General features: G+C 40.2%; 1 protein-coding gene across 1 annotated transcript; it reads left to right on the top strand.

The window, feature by feature from the left end:
* The first annotated feature begins 1,182 nt into the window (after positions 1-1,182).
* Positions 1,183-23,241, top strand: LOC128051058 (hepatitis A virus cellular receptor 1-like). Its single transcript, XM_052643550.1, has 10 exons — positions 1,183-1,225; positions 3,241-3,573; positions 6,294-6,332; positions 6,465-6,905; positions 8,319-8,570; positions 10,422-10,517; positions 13,813-13,868; positions 16,885-16,996; positions 17,822-17,858; positions 23,145-23,241. The coding sequence occupies exons 1-10, from the start codon at positions 1,183-1,185 to the stop codon at positions 23,239-23,241; spliced, it is 1,506 nt and encodes a 501-aa protein (XP_052499510.1).
* Positions 23,242-23,379: the final 138 nt, after the last annotated feature.

Below are 23,379 nucleotides of genomic sequence, written 5' to 3'. Positions count from 1 at the left end.
ACAGAGGATGAGATGGCTGGATAGCATCACCGACTCGATGAACGTGAGTTTGAGTGAACTCCGGGAGTTGGTGATGATCAGGGAGGCCTGGCATGCTGCAATTCATGGGCTTGCAAAGAATCGGACATGACTGAGTGACTGAACTGAACTGAGTCCAGTAAGAGCACACTGAAGATCATCAAAATACTGGCCCGAATGAGAAAAAGGTATTCTTTACACTGTGGGATAATGTGGCCATGAACTGCCTCCTAAATCATGATTGAATTTTTAACCATGAGGGGGCACTGGCAGCTAAGGAGTGTCCCTAGCCATCTGTTTCTGTAAGAATTAAGTCACTAGCCACTGTAGTCACTGATACTCAATATACCCTGGAAGGAATTTAGTGCAGGATCCAAATGAAGAACTCTGTGCTCTGGGAAAACTGGTAAAACAGGCCTTCAGATAGATGTTTACTGGAGAAAATTTTATGAATCCAAGTTTCATCTTTTTATACTTAGAAAAACCCTAAAGGCATTAATTGAGGTATTTGTTTCTTGTACCTATTGGGGACCTTCTATTGAGATATTCAATTGTACTTCTCCAAAATCACAATAAGGTTATCTCTTCAACCCTCTTGGGTGTGGTTCATCAGAGCTATCTGAGAGGCAGTCTCCTGAGCCATAAGTGAAACTCACAACTCTCAGTTCTTAGCTCAGTGGACATTTGATAATTTGACTAAGGCTGGGGACTCGCCATTGTGACCACAAGGGAAGAAGTACCCTCCTCTCGCCAGAAAGCCAGGTGACTCATCTTCAAGGCTAAGGATAAGTGTACCTTTGCTGTGTGAAGTCTGGTCTTTGATTTGGCATTCCCTGCTAAGCCTTCCTCTCATTTCCTTCACGTTTGCTCCCTTTTCTTCTCTGTTTGGACTCTAAGTGTAGGAAAGGAGCTGGGTAAGTAGGGACTGTTTCAGAGGACAGCTTTGCTTGTGTGTTGGAAGGGGCAGAGCTCTCAGTCACCTGGAGCGGACAGAGAGCTGAAGCATTTGCAAATGTGCTCTTACTTCCAGCAGGCAGGCTTATGTGATTCACCCTGTAAGGGTGAAAGAAGTTGCAATCTGAGAATTAAGACTTGTTCTGATACCATCTGATTGAAGGCCACACCAAGCAGTCTGCTTTCTCTTTCCTTCAGGCCAATAGCATCATGCATCTTTGGGTAGCCATCCTGGGCCTCCTACTCCTGCCAGGTAAGTGAATAGGTGGATTGTGCTTTGGAACCCCAAGGATGTAGGGAGTGGTGTAGGGTGTGTGTGAGCGTGGTGGAGGGTCGCTTTGTCGAAGGTAATGGGATAGAGCTTAAATTCTAAGAATTAAAAAATCTATGGGTAGGTGAATAAGGCATGCTGCAGTACAGTACAGCTTATGCTGCCATTTGTTTAAATTTAAAAAAAAATAGGTAGATGGCTGTGTATGCATGAACTACTCAAGTGTATGTAAGAAAGAGTAACCGTGGACGAGGGTGGGAAGAAGAAATGGGGATGGGTGGGAAGGAGACGAGTCCTTTATTGTACCATTTTGCACTTTTTGATATTTTTAACCATGTGTAACTGTTTCTTTTGAGAAGAAAATATTTTAACTTCCCTGGTTTTCCAGTGGTTAAAACTTTGTTTCCAATGCAGGAAGCACAAATTCTATCCCTGGCTGGGGAACTAAGATCTCACATGCGGTACCATGTGGCTAAAATTTTTTTTTAATCAATAAACAAAAAATTTAATTTTTAATAAACAAAATTATTTAATTTATCTCATATTTTAACATTCTATGAGATACGGGAAATTTTTAGGAATAGACATAAACCTAAATTTTAAAAAAATCTGTAGAATAAGAATATGAAGAAAAGTACAGTTTTAAATTATATTCTGTAACAGTTTGTATAATCAGCATAAATTACCTTTATAATTCAAAAATGATATTAAGCAAAATTAAATATAATCAGAATTCCGGTAATAAAAACTAGACTTATTTTATATAACAATGAGTGTTTTATTCCCAGAGCATTTCCCAGACTTACAGCCCAGTTCTAACTATGACTGGTTGTTGAATCTCAGATTTCTTTTAAGGACCACTCAGACTTCATTTGGTAATACAGTTTTTTAAACCACTGCTGCAGGAGAGAGTTTTCCTGCCTGTTTGTTTTTAAGAGGTAAAGTTTAATATTTGATTGAATATTGTCCAATTTTTTGGTTTCACCTGGCTAACTGGACAGTGCTCCATTGCAGGACAGTCATCAACTCACACGAGAAGGGATCCCTGCTTGAATTTTTATTTTAATGGATCTTAAATCCCGTGATGGGCTTCCAAGGTGGCTCAGTGGTAAAGAAACCACCTACCAATGCAGGAGACATGGGTTTGATCCCAGAGTCGGGAAGATCCCCTGGAGAAGGAAATGGCAACCCACTCCAGAATTCTTGCCTGGAAAATTCCATGAACAGAGGAGTCTGGTGGGCTACAGTCCATTGGGTGGCCAAGAGTCTAATATAACTTAGCAAATAACAAAAACAACAAAGCCCATTATAAGCCTCAGTTCCTTCTGAGAGTATTATAAACCCTTTTTTCTAAAAATTGATTTCTAAAGAGTTTACTCGGCTTCTGTCTTCTAGCCAATGATGCTGTAAGTAGGATATTAGCTGTTTTTTCTTTAACTTAGAGATTTGTGAGGTGAAATTTTTTGCATAGCCATTTAAAAAATTGCAGTAAAATTGAAAATCAAAATTTTAAATGGAACACAGTTTTAAAATCAGATTTCAACTGAGACAGTGATTAAATCTAGGGGAGAGGAAAAGCCACCTGTATGTATTAACATTTAGTAAGCAGATACCTGTCAAACACAGGATAAAATGCACACACACATGCGTTGCTGGAGTGTCATTTGTTTCAAACCTTTTGGAGAGGAATTTGAATCATTTTCACCAAAAGACTGAACATATTTCTACCCTTTATCCTGATACTTTCTCTCATAAATCTGTCCTATTGGGAGGTAATCCTGAATACAAAAAGACGTTTATATGATGTTTCATCCTAAAATATATCTGGTTAATAATAATATTGCTAAAGAATATGTTTACAAGAAAAATGCATGTATTAAATTTACAAACTCAAGATACAGTCAGATAATTTCAAACAGCATAAGCTATATAAAGAATAAAATGAAAATAAAGTTAAAATTTTGAGACCTCATGCTCTGGTTTCTCTTTATTTACAGCTGGTGTAACCTCTTACCATCGAGTGACTGGAGTGGCGGGTCGGAGTGTCACTCTACCCTGCTACTATAATGGAGAAGTCACAAGCATGTGTTGGGGCCGAGGGTCATGTCCTTGGTTCAATTGTGGAACTGACATCATCTGGACTGATGGATACAGAGTCACCTATCGGAGCGATGGACGTTATCAGCTAAATGGCAATATTCCTGGAAGGGATGTGTCTTTGACCATAAACAACGCTGCCGTGTCTGACACTGGCTTGTACTGTTGCCGAATTGAGGTGAGAGGGTGGTTCAATGACATAAAAACCACCCTAGAGTTGAAGGTCAATCCAGGTGAGCTTATCTTCCTACTTTTTGATCACTTCCTGTGGGTTCGCAGAGATGTTTTCTGTTTGATATTAATTTTCGTTTCCTTTAGTAGAGAAAGAAAAGTTTCCTATGATCTTGTTTTGTAATAACTCTTCAACTGAATATCTTGTATTTGTGTAGCTGCTGCTGCTGCTGCTAAGTCGCTTCAGGCGTATCTGACTCTGTGCGACCCCATGGACAGCAGCCCACCAGGCTCCCCTGTCCCTGGGATTCTCCAGCCAAGAACACTGGAGTAGATAGCCATTTCTTCTCCAGTGCATGAAAGTGAAAAGTGAAAGTGAAGTTGCTCAGTTGTGTCTGACTCTTAACGACCCCATGGACTGCAGCCCACCAGGTTCCTCCGTCCATAGGATTTTCCAGGCAAGAGTACTGGAGTCGGGTGCCATTGCCTTCTCCCTGTTTTTGTGTAAAGTACTAAGACTAACCTTGATTCAAGACCATAGGCTAGAGGATCTTCCCAGTCAGCAAACTGTCTCCTGAAGCAGTGCTTCAGGAACAGTAGTTGGGTCGTGAAAAAGCATTCACTGTTCCATACTGAGATATAGTGAGTATTTTTATGGAGCTGAACTTCTTCTTGAAAATCTGACCTTTTCTCTGAGGTCATTTCTTCGGAGAATTTTCAAATGTTCTTTCTTAACATTTTAAGACTCATAGAGAGTTTCACACATATAAAACAGGTAATATAAGGTCCTGTCAAATAGATGTATTATTTGGTTTTGACAATTGTCGACTCAATTTTGTTGCATATACATTGAAAGAGTCTATATAGTTTCATCCCCTCCCTCTACCCTTGGATTTTTTGAAGCACAATTCACACCATATCATGGCTCAGCTGGTAAAGAATCAGCCTGCAATGCAGAAGACCTGGGTTTGATCCATGAGTTGGGAAGATCCCCTGGAGAAGGGAATGGCTACCCTGTTCAGTATTATGGCCTGGAGAATCCCATGGACTCTACAGTCCATGGCGTCACAAAGAGTTGCACACAACTGAGTGGCTTTCACTTTTACTCACATCATATCACTAAATTGCTTGTTTAAAAATTAAAATTACCCTATTGCAATATGAGAACATTTTCATCTCAATAACTGTTCACTTTTGTTTTTTAAGAATTTTGTGAAATCCAAAAGTCTAGGAAGTTTATGTGTTTCTATCTTGATGTAGACATTTTAATTTTTCTTACCACTTGGTGAAAGGAGCAGGTTCTAAAGGATTTCCTGGCTTCTGGCGCTCTTTCATAGTGAGTATTCTCCCACTAAAGTTTCTAATGAAAACAGAACCCAATATTCAGAGCCTTTATAAGCTAGGTCTCTTTTTCAGTTTAAATGAACTTGATATTTCAATTTCATAATTTTTCCTAATTTCCTCAAGGGCACTTAGCTTATTTGACGAAGGCAAGTAAAATCAGGTCAATTCTGATGCAGAAAATAGCTGACTCTGGGAAAACATCTAGGAGGCAATCTAAGAAAGCCAAAAGATGCTGGAGCTATACACATGTGGCATGAGGCTGTGTGTGGAGAAGAGATTGTTTTTGGAGTTGTGAAATTATATGATTGGTCTGGAGGAAGAAAGAAATGAATAGGGGACATTTATAGTGCTTATAAATTCTTTAATAGATGAATATTTGTAAAGCCACGGCTCTGTCCAGTGGGAAACAGGTTCATAACAGCCAAAGTGACTCTCTGCTTCCAACCCGATACTTTACTTAAGTTTTCTTGCACTTTTCACAGAATGAGCTTACTTTCAACCTCTCTTAGGGCTCTTCCTCAGCAGCTTTTCCTAGGCTTAGTGTCCTAGCTTCTTCCCTAGGAAATATTTACTCCTGAGCAAGACACATTAGTGGAACAAGCTGATTAAAATTCCTCCTTGCTATACTCCTTTGATCAGATGTTATTCTTGCTTCCTCTTTTTCTTAGGTTCATTTCAAACTGAAGGGAGGGGATTGAGACTGCACTGTTCTTCAGCATCTTTAATTACATTGTTAGACCCAGGTCAGCAAACTATAGCCATAGAACCAGATCAGATTATAAAAGAAGCTCACCAACAGTTTTTTTTTTTTTTTAATGAATAAAGGTTTATTAGAACACAGCCCCATCCATTCATGTATATACTATCTATGACTGTTTTCAGGGCTTCCCAGGTAGCATATGGCATCTGTGCTATCCAGCGTATGTTAATGATGTGAATTAATCCACATTTAGGATGCAGATATGTTGGGAGGGTACCCTTAGAAGTGACAGAAGTGAATGCTATTTATTTGGTCAATATTCTGGTTCTTGGGAACTAGTATTTGGGTTCTAGTCATGTACTGCTGAAAGGACAAAGACAGCTTCAGGCTCTAGACACTTTTCCTTCCCTCACAGATATTTATGAAGATATGTGAATCTGATATGTATGACTAGTCTTTACAAAGTGCTTCAACACAAATCCCATGTATCATCTTTTAATAGCAACACCTCCCGAAATATCATCCTTTAAATGCCACTGTTGCCTTGTTGTGACCACGTGTTCACTCCCTCCCCAGTCACAGATTCTAGTTGACCAATGACAAGAACTTGGAGTTCATGGGAGATGAGTGCTGAGTTCTGCCAGGGACAGTCTCCTTGGTTGTGTTGGTGCACAGGCCCAGCACGAGTCTCTTGTTTCCTGCTGCTTGATGAATCCCTGCTTTCATGTTGATTTCTAGCTCCACCTACAACAACAACGACCACCACCACTACTACTACAACAACAACCACCACCACTACTCCAACAACCACCACTAAAAGAAGGACAACTCCCACCACTACTCGGAGAACAACCACCACTACAAGAAGGACAACTCCCACCACTACTCGGAGAACAACCACCACTACTCCAACAACCACCACCACTACTCCAACAACCACCACCACTACTCCAACAACCACCACTACAAGAAGGACAACTCCCACCACTACTCGGAGAACAACCACCACTACAAGAAGGACAACTCCCACCACTACTCAGAGAACAACCACTACAAGAAAGACAACTACCACCACTACTCAGAGTACAACCACCACTACAAGAAGGAAAACTCCCACCACTACTCGGAGAACAACCACCACTACTCCAATAACAACCACTACAAGAAAGACTACTGCCACCACTACTCCTAGAACAACCACTACAAGAAGGACAACTACCACCACTACTCCAAGAACAACCACAACTACAAGAAAGACAACTACAACCACTACTCCAAGAAGCACTACCACCACCACCACCACTCCAAGAATAACCACCACTACAAGAAAGACAACTGTTACTACTACTCCAAGAACCACTACCACCACCGCCACTACTCCAAGATCAACCACCACTATGACTCCAACAACCACCACCACAACCTCCACTACTCCAAAAACAACCACCACTACAAGAAAGACAACCATTACTACTACTCCAAGAACCACTACCACCACTACCACTACTCCAAGAACAACCACCACTACAAGAAAGACTACCATTACTACTACTACTCCAAGAACGACCACCACTACTCCAACAACCACCACTACTACCCTCAAAACAACAACCACCACAACTCCAACAACCACCACCACAACCTCCACTACTCCAAGAACAACCACTACTACAAGAAAGACAACCATTACTACTACTCCAAGAACCACTACCACCACCAGCACTTCTCCAAGAACAACCACCACTACAAGAAAGACTACCATTACTACTACTGCTCCAAGAATGACTACCACTACTCCAACAACCACCACTACTACCCTCAAAACAACAACCACCATGACTCTAACAACCACCTCCACAACCTCCACTACTCCAAGAACAACCACCACTGCAAGAAAGACAACCGTTACTACTACTCCAAGAATGACTACCACTACTCCAACAACCACCACTACTACTCCCAAAACAACAACCACCATGACTCCAACAACCACCACCACAACCTCCACTACTCCAAGAACAACCACCACTGCAAGAAAGACAACCATTACTACTACTCCAAGAATGACTACCACTACTCCAACAACCACCACTACTATCCTCAAAACAACAACCACCACAACTCCAAAAACCACCTCCGCAACCTCCACTACTCCAAGAACAACCACCACTACAAGAAAGACAACCATTATTACTACTCCAAGAACCACTACCACCACCACCACTACTCCAAGAACAACCACCACTACAAGAAACATAACCATTACTACTACTCCAAGAACGACTACCACTACTCCAACAACCATGGCGACTAGCCCCGAAACAACAACCACCACGATTCCAAGAACCACGACCATCACCTCCGCTACTCCAAGATCAACCACCACTACGAGAAAGACAACCGTTACTACTACTCCAAGAATGACTACCACCACTACCACTACTCCAAGAACAACCACCACTACAAGAAAGATAACCATTACTACTGCTCCAAGAACGACTACCACTACTCCAACAACCACCACTACTACCCCCAAAACAACAACCACCATGACTCCAACAACCACCACCACTACTCCAAGAACAACCTCAATTACAAGAAAGATAACCATTACTACTACTCCAAGAACAACTACCACTACTCCAACAACCACCACTACTACCCCCAAAACAACAGCCACCGTGACTCCAACAACCACCACCACCACCTCCACCACTCCAAGATCAACCACCACTACAAGAAAGACAACCATTACTACTCCTTCAACAATGACTACCACTATTTCAACAACCACCACTGCTACCCCCAAAACAACACCCACCACAACTCCAACAACCACCACCACCACTACTCCAACCATGATGGTCACCACTGCTCCAACAACCACCACCACTGCTGTGCCAACAACAATCAACACCACTATTCCAACCATGACAGTCCCCACTGCTCCAGTGACAGCAAGGTCCTCTACTTCTGCTCTTCCAATGCCAGCACCCACAAAAGACCTCCAGCCAGGTAAGCAAAAGTACTTCTAAACGCAGAAGTTTTTAAAGTAAGGATACACACCATCCAGAGCACAGTGTTAAGGCAGATGTACAGTGTAGTAAAGGGAGTCTTAACAGGTTTCCAAACCTGGCTTCACAGAATCTGTGAACCACGTGTACCTTCTTATATTCATCTTTTGTATCTTTAAGCATTTTCAGAGTAAGAGGGATCTATGGCTTTTATTAGATTCTCAAAGGAATCATTAATAGCAAAAAGAGAAAAAAAAAGAAAAGCCAGACCGCTGCTTATGGACATCTTAGAACGATGGTGCATTCGGCCCAGTTTAACATAGAATTATGAGGAAAAAGATAAGGGTGCCAGAACAGGGCCAAGTGAATGAGATTCTGTCTTACAAGGAGCTCTGAATCAGTTCAGTTCAGTTCAGTTCAGTTTCTCAGTCCGACTATTTGCAACCCCATGCCAGCATGGGAGCCTCCCTGTCCATCACTAACTCCCGGAGTTCACTCAGACTCACGTCCATAGAGTCAGTGATGCCATCAAGCCATCTCATCCTCTGTTGTCCCTTTTTCCTCTTGCCTCCAATCCCTCCCAGCATCAGGGTCTTTTCCAATGAGTCAACTCTGCATGAGGTTGCCAAAGTACTGGAGTTTCAGCTTCAGCATCATTCTTTCCAAAGAATACCCAGGGCTGATCTCTTCAGAATGGACTGGTTGGATCTCCTTGCAGTCCAAGGGACTCTCAAGAGTCTTCTCCAACACCACAGTTCAAAAGCATCAATTCTTTGGCGCTCAGCCTTCTTCACAGTCCAACTCTCACATCCATACATGACCACTGGAAAAATCATAGCCTTGACTAGATGGACCTTTGTTGGCAAAGTAATGTCTCTGCTTTTCAATATGCTATCTAGGTTGGTCATAACTTTCCTTCCAAGGAGTAAGTGTCTTTTAATTTCATGGCTGCAGCTACCATCTGCAGTGATTTTGGAGCCCCCCAAAATAAAGTCTGACACTGTTTCCACTGTTTCCCCATCATTTCTCATGAAGTGATGGAACCAGATGCCATGATCTTCGTTTTCTGAATGTTGAGCTTTAAGCCAACTCTTTCACTCTCCACTTTCACTTTCATCAAGAGGCTTTTTAGTTCCTCTTCATTTTCTGCCATAAGGGTGTTGTCTTCTGCATATCTGAGGTTATTAATATTTCTCCCAGCAATCTTGATTCCAGCTTGTGTTGAATAGAGATCATTTAATCCAGTTTGAAGCCTAATCCAACACTTGAGGATAAGACTTCAGTGAAGCTAATGCTTATTCTGTTTCCTGTGTCAGGAAACATGCTAACTGCTTTGTAAGTATTAAGCCTCTTAATTCTTATGACAACCCCAGGGCTGATGCTAAAGCTGAAGCTCCAGTGCTTTGGCCACCTTATGCTAACAGCTGACTCATTGGAAAAGACCCTGATGCTGGGAAAGATTGAAGGCAAAAGAAGAGGCTGGCAGAGAATGAGATGGGTAGACAGTATTGCTAACTCAATGGACATGAGTTTGAGCAAATTCCAGGACACAGAGAAGGACAGGGAAGCATGGCATGCTGCAGTCATGGGGCTGAACAACAAAAGAAGTATAAAAAGTGGAATAATTCTGTTGTTAGGCTCTCAAATCATTATCTAGATCAGATTTATTCATGATAATGAAATGCCTACATAGCAGGGTAAGATGTCCATACCTCAAGGACATCTATTAATACATTTCTAAGAAAGAGTCAAAGAGTAATTTCTGATTTAGTTTTGTTTGTTCTTTCTGCTGAGGGTATAAATTTTCCTCCACTAATTGAACACTATTTTTCCATTCTTGTCATTCCTATAGCTTCTTTATCTTCTCCAACTCAGACAGCAGAAACCCAGCCTGCTACCCTGTATGAAACAAACATAACCAGCTCACCATGGCACTCTTGTTCAACAGGTAACTTCAGTTTCTTTCCTGAACACCTGGGAGCATTCAAATTTTGATAAATATTAGCACATTGTTCAGAGCACATATTCTGAAATAAGACAAGCATGACTTGAATGCCAACAAAGGCTATTCCACTCAGCTATGCAACTTGAACAAATGTCTTATTACCCTCTTAGAATCTGTTTTTATCCTTTGGCAAATGGAGGAAATATTACTTATTCTTTCAAGCGTTATTTGAGATAAAGATCTGGGGACACAGTTACAAGATTGTGATAGAGTGGCAACTATGACTGTTACTTAGAATGTCCAGAAATATGTACATTTGTGTGACATAGGCAGTTTGTATAATTTGGGATCATCCACATACATATCCACATTTTTCTAATAAAATGAATCAGCCTGTCTTTAAACTTATTTCTAGGCATACTTCCCTGGACAATGCCTTAAAACAATTAAATCCAAACAGGTCCAGACCAAACTGGTCGCGTGTTTATGCTTCCTCTAAGCTCCACAAACTACACAGAGCCAGGAGGCTCCCCTGCTGCCTTGTCAAGCTTTCATTTTACATGGACACTTTGAGTTGGGTTGAGAATATGGACGCCAGAACCAAAGAGGCATGGCCCACTAGGATTGTGCTATTCCTCACCAAAAGTCTCCAGTTCTCCCTAGTTTGGGAAAGTCCATATTCTCTTGAGATGTAAGATTAGTCTGTTTTTCCTATAATGGAGAAAGATGATATTGAATTGTCATCTTTCCCAACTAATTCTGTTACCCATGGTGGTAAATTTGGAGAGTGTGAAACACATGTGAACCCCTTTGTAATGCAGAAGTGGCTTATTTGTCTACATGCCTGTGAAGCATCCAACAAGGTCAGACTTTGTAAGACATGTGCCTATGATTCATCATGCTCAGTAGTTGTTAATCTGTAGCAGACACCCAGGGTGGCCTACTTTGCCAATTATTCAAGGAAGCTCTTAATTGAAAATGGACTTGCAGTGGAATTCAGAGAGGGACCAATTTAATTGAAATTAGCTAATAGTGATATTTGGTTTTGAAAGTGGAATCACTGGTGTGAACTGTTTCTTGGCACAGAAACAAAGAGAAAGCAGATAAAAATACAGGTAAGAGCAGTTGGAGCAACTGCACCCCACACTTTTAGGCTAAGAGGAAGAACAAAGTAGAAAATGGGAAATTGTTCTCTAAAATATGTCACTAAAACCTGGTCAAGTAGACTTGCCAGCATGGAACAGACATTGGAGCAGCTGTGTCCCCACGACTTCTCTGACTGTTGCCGTCTTGGCAGCATCTCTGAGGCCCTTCAGCCAAATCCTCACCGTGCCCGAGTCACACTTCAGTGGGTTAAAGCCTCACAAAGCAAAGAATGTGAGTCCAGAAGGAATCTTGGTTTTTGCAGGGCCTGCACCTACCTTTTCAGATGCATGTGCCTGCAAATTGTTGTGCGTTATCTCATTTAATTCTTTCAAGGCAGGTTTATTTCTTGCCATTTCCAGACTGAGGAGGACATTTAGTTCTACTTTGGAGACAACAGCTTCCAATTCCACTGCCCGCCAATGGCAGTTTCAAGCTGCATGCCCATGGGCAAGTTGTTTCATTCCTCACTACATGTTTGTAAGGAATGAAGGACATGATATTTGGAAAATCTGTTGCATGGTGTCCCTTCCCCATTGCTCCTATTGTTATATAGCAACATAATTGTGATACCTGATATTTGTTTAATATGGTGTTAAGCACCTTATACGCATCATCTAAAGTGATAACTTTATGAGACAGGTGCTATCAACAGCTTGTAGTTCAAGGTTACCCTAGCTGGAAATGTAAATACATACATTTACATGCATATATATGTAATGTGTATGTAAAGGACATTGATCGAGGTCACATTGGTAAGTGACATGTCAGCACTGAAGTCAAGTTTCATCTGACTCAAGTCCTTTTTATTTTTTTAAAAACATCACTCATTCTATAGCTTAAGGATTTAATGTTATAACAGAAGTCATACACAGAGATTAGACTGTAGATACTGTCTTTGTCTCTTGAAGAAATTCTGTCAGAATGTTTAAATTGTAGATACAGCAATGTAAACTGTGAAAATTTAGGGGGATATGCTTAGTTCATTTTCACTACTCTCAGAAAATGATGGTTTTATAGCTCCGTCAGTAGTATGGGAATCTCTGAGATGCAGAATTTACATTGGATGGGAACATAGTGTGTGCGGTGGTTATGAGCTGAGGCTGTTGTCCTTTAGTAGAGCTGGAAACTTCAACCATTTCAGCACCTCATCTAAAATTTCAGATTAAGAAAATTGGTATAAGGATGTAAAGTGCTTATGTGTAATAGATACTCAGTAAAGAGAGAAGCCTGTATTTGACCTATAGTTGCTTAGAAGGGCCAACAGTATATGTTCTGTAGGACTAAAGAGATATTTCAAAACACTGTTAAAATTTGAGCATTCAAAACTTTAAGGCATAGTATCCTTTTATGTTGGGAGTTTAGGTAGTATAAGGTACCCTGGGCTTGAGGGTGTTGTAGCATATTTTCTAAAGCACATTTAGATCAGTATCTGGGCACACTGGCATATAATGTAGGAGTTGGATGCCACCTGTTTGAGGTATCTTAGTGCATTTCACTCACATTTTGAATGTAAAACCAATGTAATGTTCATTTTGAACAGAGTGGTTCTGCTCTTTGGATGTGTAATGACCTCTGAGCACTCACTGGAAGTTTCTGAGCTGCCATGAAAATATTGATTATTTGTCTGTAAGTGGTAATTTTTAACCTAGTTCTGAGAATGGGCCACTCTGACTTGTCTAAAGTTGTCAGTAAACTTTCTGTGAGCATGCATTTTTTTTCCCCCAATAGGGAGAAAAAAAAAGAGTTCATTTTCAAAGGGTCCATGACAAAATGGTTAAGAAGCACAACCTTACTATTTAAATTAATGGTATTATTCTTGGGATGCCTACAGCATTAGGTCATATGATTATTCAACTTTCCCTTCATTACCAGAAGGCAGTGTGAATATATGTACTTCCCTGGTGGCTCAGATGGTTAAGCGTCTGTCTACAATGTGGGAGACCCAGGTTTGATCCCTGGGTCGGGAAGATCCCCTGGAGAAGGAAATGGCAATCCACTCCAGTACTATTGCCTGGAAAATCCCATGGACAGAGGAGCCTGGTAGGCTACAGCCCATGGGGTCACAAAGAGTCGGACACGACTGAGTGACTTTACCTTAAGAAAGTTCTATATCATTTTGTAATTCTTATTAATTTTCTTTCTTTTTGAGCAGATGGAAATGGCACTGTGACCCAGTCTCCAGATCCCCATTGGCATAACAATCAAACTGTAAGCATAGTCCTTCCTATTTTATTAGCCTGATTCACTTATATGTCTCTTCTGGAATCAATTTACATTTAGAGATTATTATTGTCAGACTAGTCCAAAGATTGATTCTTTCTAATTTAAAAAAATAAAGGAAGAAAGAATCTGACTCTTGAATAGGGATTCTTTAATTAATTTTAAAAGTCTATATAAATGCACTACCTTGTTAGACATAGCTAAAAAGTTATATTTTACTTTAGACACACATATAACCCAGGACAGAATTCCTCCTGATCAGAAAATAAGAAAAAAAGAGTGAATTAATTCAGGTGCAGTGACATAATATTATATACCAAGAAAGACTTGGATCATTGTTAGAGAAATAACATGACTTGAACTGATGTAGTGGATGGGGGCCATCCCCACCAAAAATACTATGTCAATTGAAGTGTGATTCCTTAAACATAGGCCCCCTAATATCCTTTTCCAATCCAATTTTCCTTCTATAGAGAGGTTTTGAGGCCACTGCTGAGTCTCTCTCTATATAATCCTCCCCATATGATGACATATTAAGGCCCTAAGGTCTTCAAACTCTTTGATTCTGTAATTTGTTCTTGCACTTTTCCCACAATTAGCTTGGGAAAATCCAAGGGACTATAGTCTCATGATACTCATCAAAGCCTCATCTTTGTGTGTAAGTTAGAAGAATTTATCAGTGAGTTTTTACTTTTGGCTCCCTTGGGTGAAACAACTTTCCTTGCACTATGTGCAAATAACTCTTAGAAGCAAAAAACATGAACAGATTCAGGTATGAGAGTAATCTTGATTGCAAGTGGTGAGAAATTGAAGCATGGACATTGTAAGAGAAATTCAAGTTCAAGCAAAGTGGGGTTAATGTGACGCCAAATGGCCTCATGTTGCATAACTTAGTGACAATGAGAACACTACCACATAGGAGTGATATGAAAGATTTTAATCACCCTGATGATATGGGTACTGATTGATCTGATGGATATGGGCTGAATTTGTTGTGCTTGTTAAATAGCAGAACTGCCACCATGTAAATGTCATGTCAGTCAGACTTACGCTAGTTTAAAAAAAAGAAACAAACGCTCTGAATGAGAAGATTGTTTTTGACCTCAGTTACCTGCAGGACAGGTATATTCAGTAGCAATTACTCTCTTCTATATAATGTAAGCAATATAGAGCAAGTTCACAATAGCTGATAGCACAGTTGTGGGCTTTTTGTGTCTTGACCATGAAGATATCAAGTGTTTCCCAAGTATCTTGAAACCAAGCAGCATGTATTTCCACCCAGTAGGTCAACTTCTTGAGCTGCATCTTAAGGAGAGAATGAACATATACATAAAGATGTATAAAACAAGATATACATTGCTGCTGTTCATAAACAAAAAATGTTATAAACAACCTAAATGTTCAATAATAAGAGATAAATAACTTATCAATTAAGCATGCCCGTATTGCCACTAAAAATGCTGTCACTGCAGTGTACTTACTGCCATGAGAAGACAATGTCAATTGTTAAATGAAAAAACTAACTCTTCAGATAGATAGTATTGGGACTTCCCTGACAGTCCAATAATTAAGACTTCATGCCTCCGATGAAGTAAGTAGAGGTTTGATGGCTGATTAGGGAACTAAGATCCACATGCCATGTAGCGTTGCCAAAATTGAAAAAAAAAATTATTATATATAGGTTGTAGATACAAAATAAAATGATGTATATATATATACTGTAGTATACGTTGGATATGGTAACTGTGTCTGTTAAGAAAAGTGCTAGAAAGATAAAATTCTAGAAGAGTATGTAATGAGAAATGGTAATAGTAACTATATCTGGCTATTGAAATTATGGTTGATTTTTGTTTTCCTTTCTTTATCCTGAGCTGCACACTCTAAAATGAACTTCCAGTTTTTATGTAACATAATTTTTTTAAAAAAGCAAGCAAAGACTGCTTCCTGTAACCCTGTGTTCCATCTAACTGCTTTCCCTCCCACAGGTAAGGTGATAACACAGCTTTTCCCTCCCAAGGCACTGACTGTTTTCCTTTTAGGCAAGGACAGCTCAAAGGCTAGGTCACGCCCCTCTGTATTCCTCAGAGTGTTTATCAGGAGGTACCTGAAGTACCTTTCCCAAGAACCCTATTTAATCTGCCTTTGACAGAAAAAGAGGTTTGGAGAGGCTAAATAACTTGCTAGGGTCACAGAGCAACTAAATAAAAGTTAATCTGGGATTCTGACTCCAGAGATTAAACTCTTATGCAGGAGGAGACTTGAGACTTAGCCTTTTTCTCTGATTTTCCACTTCCTTTCTGTTAAAATACCTAAATGGTGGGACATCTTTAGAATTAGAATTAAGCTATGTAAAGGAGGCAAGCATGATGGCCTGGTATATTTTGAGTTTACTCTAGGAAGTGATGATCTCTCACACTAGAAATTTTTTTTTTCCCAATTGCACAGCATTTTAATTGTTAAGCAGAGCCATGAATCTGAGCAGCTACTTTCATGCCTATTTATAAAGACATAGAATCTTGAATTCTAGTTCAAAAAAGTGTTTAAATTAATGGCCAGTTTCAGTAACAGAACACATTCAAATAGCACCACCATGGCAACTTACATAGGAACCAAAATTGTTTTTTATTAGTATCATAAGAGGATTATTTATGAAAAGAGTTTATTTTTTAATAATATGTATGTTATAATAATAAAGCACACTCATTTGAAGCATACAGTTTGAGTTTTAACAAATCTGTACCCTTCTCTAAATACCACCGCAAGTAAGATGTAAACATTTCCACCACCCCCAAATACATTTTGAATTTTGAGTTGTCTTAGAATTTCATCATAAGGCTTTAACTTTACATCATTTGTTCTTACCCTTCATGATCCTGAACTAGCCAGGGGTCAATAAACAATAATGTGTCTGGGTAAATTTTTTTCTGAAATGTTTTCTACCTATAACTCTAACAAGATTGTTTTATTTTTCTGTTTTGTGTTTGATCTGCTGATGTTTCTGTAGGTTACGGCGCTGGCACAAGAAACATGGGTGAGCACCAGCAAGGGAGTCTACATTGGAATATCGGTTACTATTTTGGCACTGTTGGTCATGTTTGTGGCATTCTCTAGGAGAAGTAAGTCACCTCAGGACTGAAATATTCAGAAATATTCTTGAGCCCACAGGAATATTCTTGGGCCACATGTTTTCAGTTTCACATAACTTTCTTGGTTCTTACCTTTTTTTTAAAATTTATCTTAAATTTATTGTTCCATAAACATGAGAATTTAAATATGGAGAAATAATCATTGGTTGTGTAAAGTTTAGACTTGGAAGAAAAAGCCATTGTAATATACCAGATTTGTTCCCTCCCATTTTGTTCTTTTCCCATTCCCTCAATAACAAATTTTTATCCCTATCAGGAGTAAAACTGTTGATGGCTTTATAACACCCACTTAATAGAAGAAGCACAAGAGACATTAGAAGGGTACATCATTTCAGAGCTAGGAGAGGAACAAGGAGTTTCACATGACAGTCATCCATGGCCTCCTGGTCTCCTTCCACCAGTTGTGTGTGTATGTGTGTGTAAAATCTGTCTCTATGGGAGAAGCACAATATTCAGGGCTTTTTTCAGTGAAATATAATGGCATTAAAATAAGCGAGGGCACGTAGGTCAATACACTAAACCTACGAATCACAAGATACTCTATACCAAGGGGCCTACTTGGCTCCTGGAGATTCAAGAGAAGTTACCTTGAGTTATCAGGTTAGGGTCCAGATTAATTTTTTTTTCTCCTTTTTAAAAATATTCTTTCTTCGAAATTATTTTTTTTTAGATTCTGAGAGCTGTACTAATTTTGCTCATATTAAAGTAATAATCGTAATAATATACTGTTTTGGAAAAAAAAAAACCTCTTTGGCTTGCATGTTTCATTTTCTCTTCATTTTTCCCTCAATTTAGGATATTTTTGCCTGGGTAGCAAGGCGGAGCTACTACGGTATGTTTGAAATGGTTTGTGTTAATAATGCCTTTTGATATTCTTACTCTAGTAAACATAAGGAAAATTTCTCTGTCTCTCTCCTCTTTTCCTTTCGAGTTCTCCATTTTATACTCTGGATCCTGAAAAATCTAGTATATAGAGTATCTCCATTGCTGTTCAACCTTCCAGTGATGATTTTAGCATCTCTATGCTGCTGCTGCTGCTGCTGCTAAGTCACTTCAGTCGTGTCCGACTCTGTGCAACCCCATAGACGGCAGCCCACCAGGCTCCTCCTTCCCTGGGATTCTCCAGGCAAGAATACTGGAGTAGGTTGCCATTTCCTTCTCCAAGTATCTCTATATTTCTCTGAAATTGTGTCATAACTGCTACAAAAATAACACCTCAAATCTTCTCTCTTAGAGCAAGAGAACTAAATTGCAGATATTGTTTCAGGGATCATTTGAATGCGTTGTTTAGTTTGTTATTTGATTTCATTCAGTGCTTTGTTTATTGCATGTCTATTGAATCTCTATTCTATTCCATAAAGATGAACAGAACAGACAGAAAACATATAAATGAATAAGCAGGCCCTTATAGAACTTCAAGAGAAACACCATGGGGAACACTGGAGCAGGGCAGTCGGCTATGTGAGTGAGCCCCAAAGAAGCAGAAGGCAGCTCTGCAAAAATCTGGAGAAAGACACCTCCAGGCTGAAGACCCGCAAGGGCAGGGCTAGGGACATGCCTCCAGCTCCCCACGGTTCCCACCATCCCCTATTATTCCATACCCAGCATGCTCTGTTCATTTACATTAGTTGTCTGGCCTCACAGGCATTTCAATTTACAGTTTTTGCAAATTTACCCCTTCACCCAATAAAAAATTAAATCTTCTTTGTATGCATCCCTGGGGTCACTTTCCCAAGCATCTGTAAAGGTAGGAAACCACTACCTACTTCCAACAAAATAAACTGCTTCATCTGGTCCAGCTTGGACTTTAAGCCAAGTCTTTCTTTGATTCTGAATTCATCCCTCTTTAACTGCCATCCATTATTCTTAGTTCTCTTTCATTGGATGTTTGTACACAATCTTTCCTACATCTGAGTTAATCACATGAGCCAGTCCACAAAATACGCCTTGAATAATCTCCAGCATATTGCAAGTGTTCCATAGATGGTGGATTTTATTATTGAGACATGCCCTTCACAGCAATAAACCTGTGAGACAGGCAGTAGTAGTATTCTCAGTTTACTAATTAGAAAACAGGTTTAGAGATGTTAAGTGACATCCAAAGTCACACCACGTAGCAGGTCTCTTAGAGTCCAAAACTCAGGCCTTCAGGAATTTTTGATGTCAGCTTCCAAAAACAGAAAAAAATAAGTGCTTCCTACAGACAGAAAAGCATGAATGATCACATCCTTTTAGTTCATTTTTGTTCTTTCAATGTTTACTTTTTTAAAGTTTCAGTTTTAATCACCTAATTAGAAAAGAAAATATGCAATGTAGAAGATGCTGTATAATACAGAAAAGCAAGCAAAACAAAACCAAAATGGTGTATTTCCTCATGATGTTATTTTGGAAGCAGCTATATCACATTGACTCATTTTGAGCTGCTGACAACTAACCTGTTTCCACGCAATGTGACTAATCTGTTTAAAGATCAGAGCTGAGTGAAGATTCAGTGCAATTCATATCATTTCTGGGCTGCTGCTGCTGCTAAGTCGCTTTAGTCGTGTCCAACTCTGTGCTACCCCATAGATGGCTGCCCACCAGGCTCCCTCGTCCCTGGGATTCTTCAGGCAAGAACACTGGAGTGAATTGCCGTTTCCTTTTCCAATGCATGAAAGTGAAAAGGGAAAGTGAAGTCGCTCAGTCATGTCCAACCCTCAGAGACCCCATGGACTGCAGCCCACCAGACTCCCATCCATGGGATTTTCCAGGCAAGAGTACTGGAGTGGGGTGCCATTTAATTTCTGGGCAGGCTTAGGTAATAAAAATAGTGCCTACAGACAACTTCTAAAAAAGCATTGATATAAAAACTCAACAAATGACCTTTGTGTACACTTGATTTGTGAGCATTCATGTTATAAAACTCAGCTAACCCATAGCTTTCTAATTTTGACTGTTAAGGCAGGGTGTGATTTTTGACTCTGTTATCTAGAACACTCTTAGGTGAAGCAATACTATTTTACTACATCTGATATGCTCTGATATTTTTTATCAGTTCAGTTCAGTTGCTCAGTCCTGTCTGGCTCTTTGCAACACCATGAACCACAGCATGCCAGGCCGCCCTGTCCATCAACAACTCCCGGAGTCCACCCAAACCCATGTCGATTGAGTTGATGATGCCATCCAACCATAACATCCTCTGTTGTCCCCTTCTCCTCCTGCCCTCAATCTTTCCCAGCATCAGTGTCTTTTCCAGTGAGTCAGCTCTTCGCATGAGGTGGCCAAAGTATTGGAGTTTCAGCTTCAACATCAGTCCTTCCAATGTACACCCAGGACTGATCTCCTTTAGGATGGACTGTTTGGATCTCCTTGCAGTCCAAGGGACTCTCAAGAGTCTTCTCCAACACCACAGTTCAAAAGCATCAATTCTTTGGCACTCAGCTTTCTTCACAGTCCAACTCTCACATCCATACATGACTACTGGAAAAACCAGAGCCTTGACTAGACGGACCTTTGTTGACAAAGTAATGTCTCTGCTTTTGAATATGCTATCTAGGTTGGTCATAACTTTTCTTCCAGGAAGTAAGCATCTTTTTATTTCATGGCTGCAGTCACCATCTGCAGTGATTTTGGAGGCTCCAAAAACTTACACTGTTTCCACTGTTTCCACTGTTTCCCCATCTATGTGCCATGAAGTGATGGGACCGGATGCCATGATCTTTGTTTTCTGAATGTTGAGCTTTAAGCCAACTTTTTCACTCTCCTCATTCACTTTCATCAAGAGGCTCTTTAGTTCTTCTTCACTTTCTGCCATAAGGGTGGTGTCATCTGCATATCTGAGGTTATTGATATTTCTCCCGGCAATCTTGATTCCAGTTTGTGCTTCTCCAGCCCAGCATTTCTCATGATGAACTCTGTATATAACTTAAATAAGCAGCGTGACAATATACAGCCTTGATGTACTCCTTTTCCTATTTGGAACCAGTCTGTTGTTCCATGTCCAGTTCTAACTGTTGCTTCCTGACCTGCATACAAATTTCTCAAGAGGCAGGGTCCGGTGGTCTGGTATTCCCATCTCTTTCAGAATTTTCCACAGTTTATTGTGATCCACACAGTCAAAGGCTTTGGCCTAGTCAATAAAGCAGAAATAGATGTTTTTCTGGAACTCTCTTGCTTTTTCCATGATCCATCAGATGTTGGCATATGATCTCTGGTTCCTCTGCCTTTTCTAAAACCAGCTTGAACATCTGGAAGTTCACAGTTCACGTGTTGCTGAAGCCTAGCTTGGAGAATTTTAAGCACTACTTTACTAATGTGTGAAATGAGTGCAATTGTGTGGTAGTTTGAGCATTCTTTGGCATTGCCTTTCTCTGGGATTGGCATGAAAACTGACCTTTTCCAGTCATGTGGCCACTGCTGAGTTTTCCAAATTTGCTGGCATATTGAGTGCAGCACTTTCACAGCATCATCTTCCAGGATTTGAAATAGCTCAACTATAATTCTATCACCTCCACTAGCTTTGTTCGTAGTGATGTTTTCTAAGGCCCACTTGACTTCACATTCCAGGATGTCTGGCTCTAGATGAGTGATCACACCATCGTGATTATCCGGGTCATGAAGCTCTTTTTTGTACAGTTCTTCTGTCTATTCTTGCCACCTCTTCTTAATATCTTCTGCTTCTGTTAAGTCCCTACCATTTCTATCCTTTATGGAGCCCATCTTTGCCTGAAATGTTCCCTTGGTATCTCTGATTTTCTTGAAGAGATCTCTAGTCTTTCCCATTCTATTGTTTCCCCCTATTTCTTTGGATTGATTGCTGAGGGAGGCATTCTTATCTCTCCTTGCTATTCTTTGGAACTCTGCATTCAACGGGGTATATCTTTCCTTTTCTCCTTTGCTTTTTGCTTTCTGTCTTTTCACAGCTATTTGTAAGGCCTCCTCATACAGCCATTTTGAGGTTTTTTTTTGTATATTTATATATATTTATCTTAAATACAGGATCAGTTCAGATCAGTTTAGTTCAGTTGCTCCGTCGTGTCCAACTCTTTGCGACTCCATGAATTGCAGCACTCCAGGCCTCCCTGTCCATCACCAACTCCCGGAGTTCACCCAGACTCATGTCCATTGAGTTGGTGATGCCATCCAGCCTTCTCATCCTCTGTCATCCCTTTTCCTCCTGCCCCCAATCCCTCCCAGCATCAGTCTTTTCGAGTGAACTCTTCTCATAAGGTGGGCAAAGTATTGGATTTTCAGCTTCAGCATCATTCCTTCCAAAGAACACCCAGGACTGATCTCCTTCAGAATGGACTGGTTGGGTCTCCTTGCAGTCCAAGGGACTCTCAAGAGTCTACTCCAACACCACAGTTCAAAAGTATCAATTCTTTGGCGTTCAGCTTTCCTCACAGTCCTACTTTCACATACATACATGACCACTGGAAAAACCATAGCCTTGACTAGACAGACCTTTGTTGGCAAAGTAATGTCTCTGGTTTTGAATATGCTGTCTAGGTTGGTCATAACTTTCCTTCCAAGGAGTAAGTGTCTTTTAATTTCATGGCTGCAATCACCATCTGCAGTGATTTTGGAGTCCCCAAAAATAAAGTCTGACACTGTTTCCACTGTTTTCCCATCTATTTCCCATGAAGTGATGGGACCAGATGCCATGATGTTAGTTTTCTGAATGTTGAGCTTTAAGCCAGCTTTTCCACTTTCCTCTTTCAAAATACAGGATACATACCACTAAATAACATTCGCTAAAGGGTCACAGTCCTCAGCTAGAAAAACACCAGCCAAACCATTTCCTGGCCATCTTTGAGACTGTGCATCCTGGTTTAGTACTTCAATTTGATGTGTGGTATTTGTTTTCTTAGATTATAAATTTTTGTGTTCTATTGCATGAGTGTCTTGAAAGAGACCACTGTGAGTTTTTTGAAACTAAAAGGTGTGACTTTCTACCTCCTTATCAAAAATAATTTCCTGTAACTTCATATTCACAATTCTGGAAGTTTCTATTCATTTCATAGGATGTTTGAATGGGGCTCTGAGAAATGCAAATACTCAGGTTTGAATGAACATAAACAAATATGCTGCTCATATTTGAGAAGTGATCTTCTTTTCTCTTACTCATGTTATTCTACAGTGTGATTCCATTGAAAGATTCTCCCATTGGAGCTTTGAATAATGCAACTCTGAAGCCTATCCAAGAAGAAGACAATGTCTACATTACTGAGCACTAAGTCCTGGATCCAGATTCTAAAGGGTTATGCCCTTGACTATAGAAGACAGTGACCAGATACCGTGTCCGAGTCCTGTCAATCAGCTGCACAGTTTTTCAGTCAGTTTCCCATGGCATTCCTATGAATCAGGGCCACTGG

The sequence above is a fragment of the Budorcas taxicolor genome, chromosome 7 (assembly GCF_023091745.1).
Source record: "Budorcas taxicolor isolate Tak-1 chromosome 7, Takin1.1, whole genome shotgun sequence".
NCBI classification, from domain to species: domain Eukaryota; kingdom Metazoa; phylum Chordata; class Mammalia; order Artiodactyla; family Bovidae; genus Budorcas; species Budorcas taxicolor.
The sequence above is the reverse complement of the archived record's forward strand: the minus strand, read 5'-3'. Positions and strand labels throughout refer to the sequence as shown.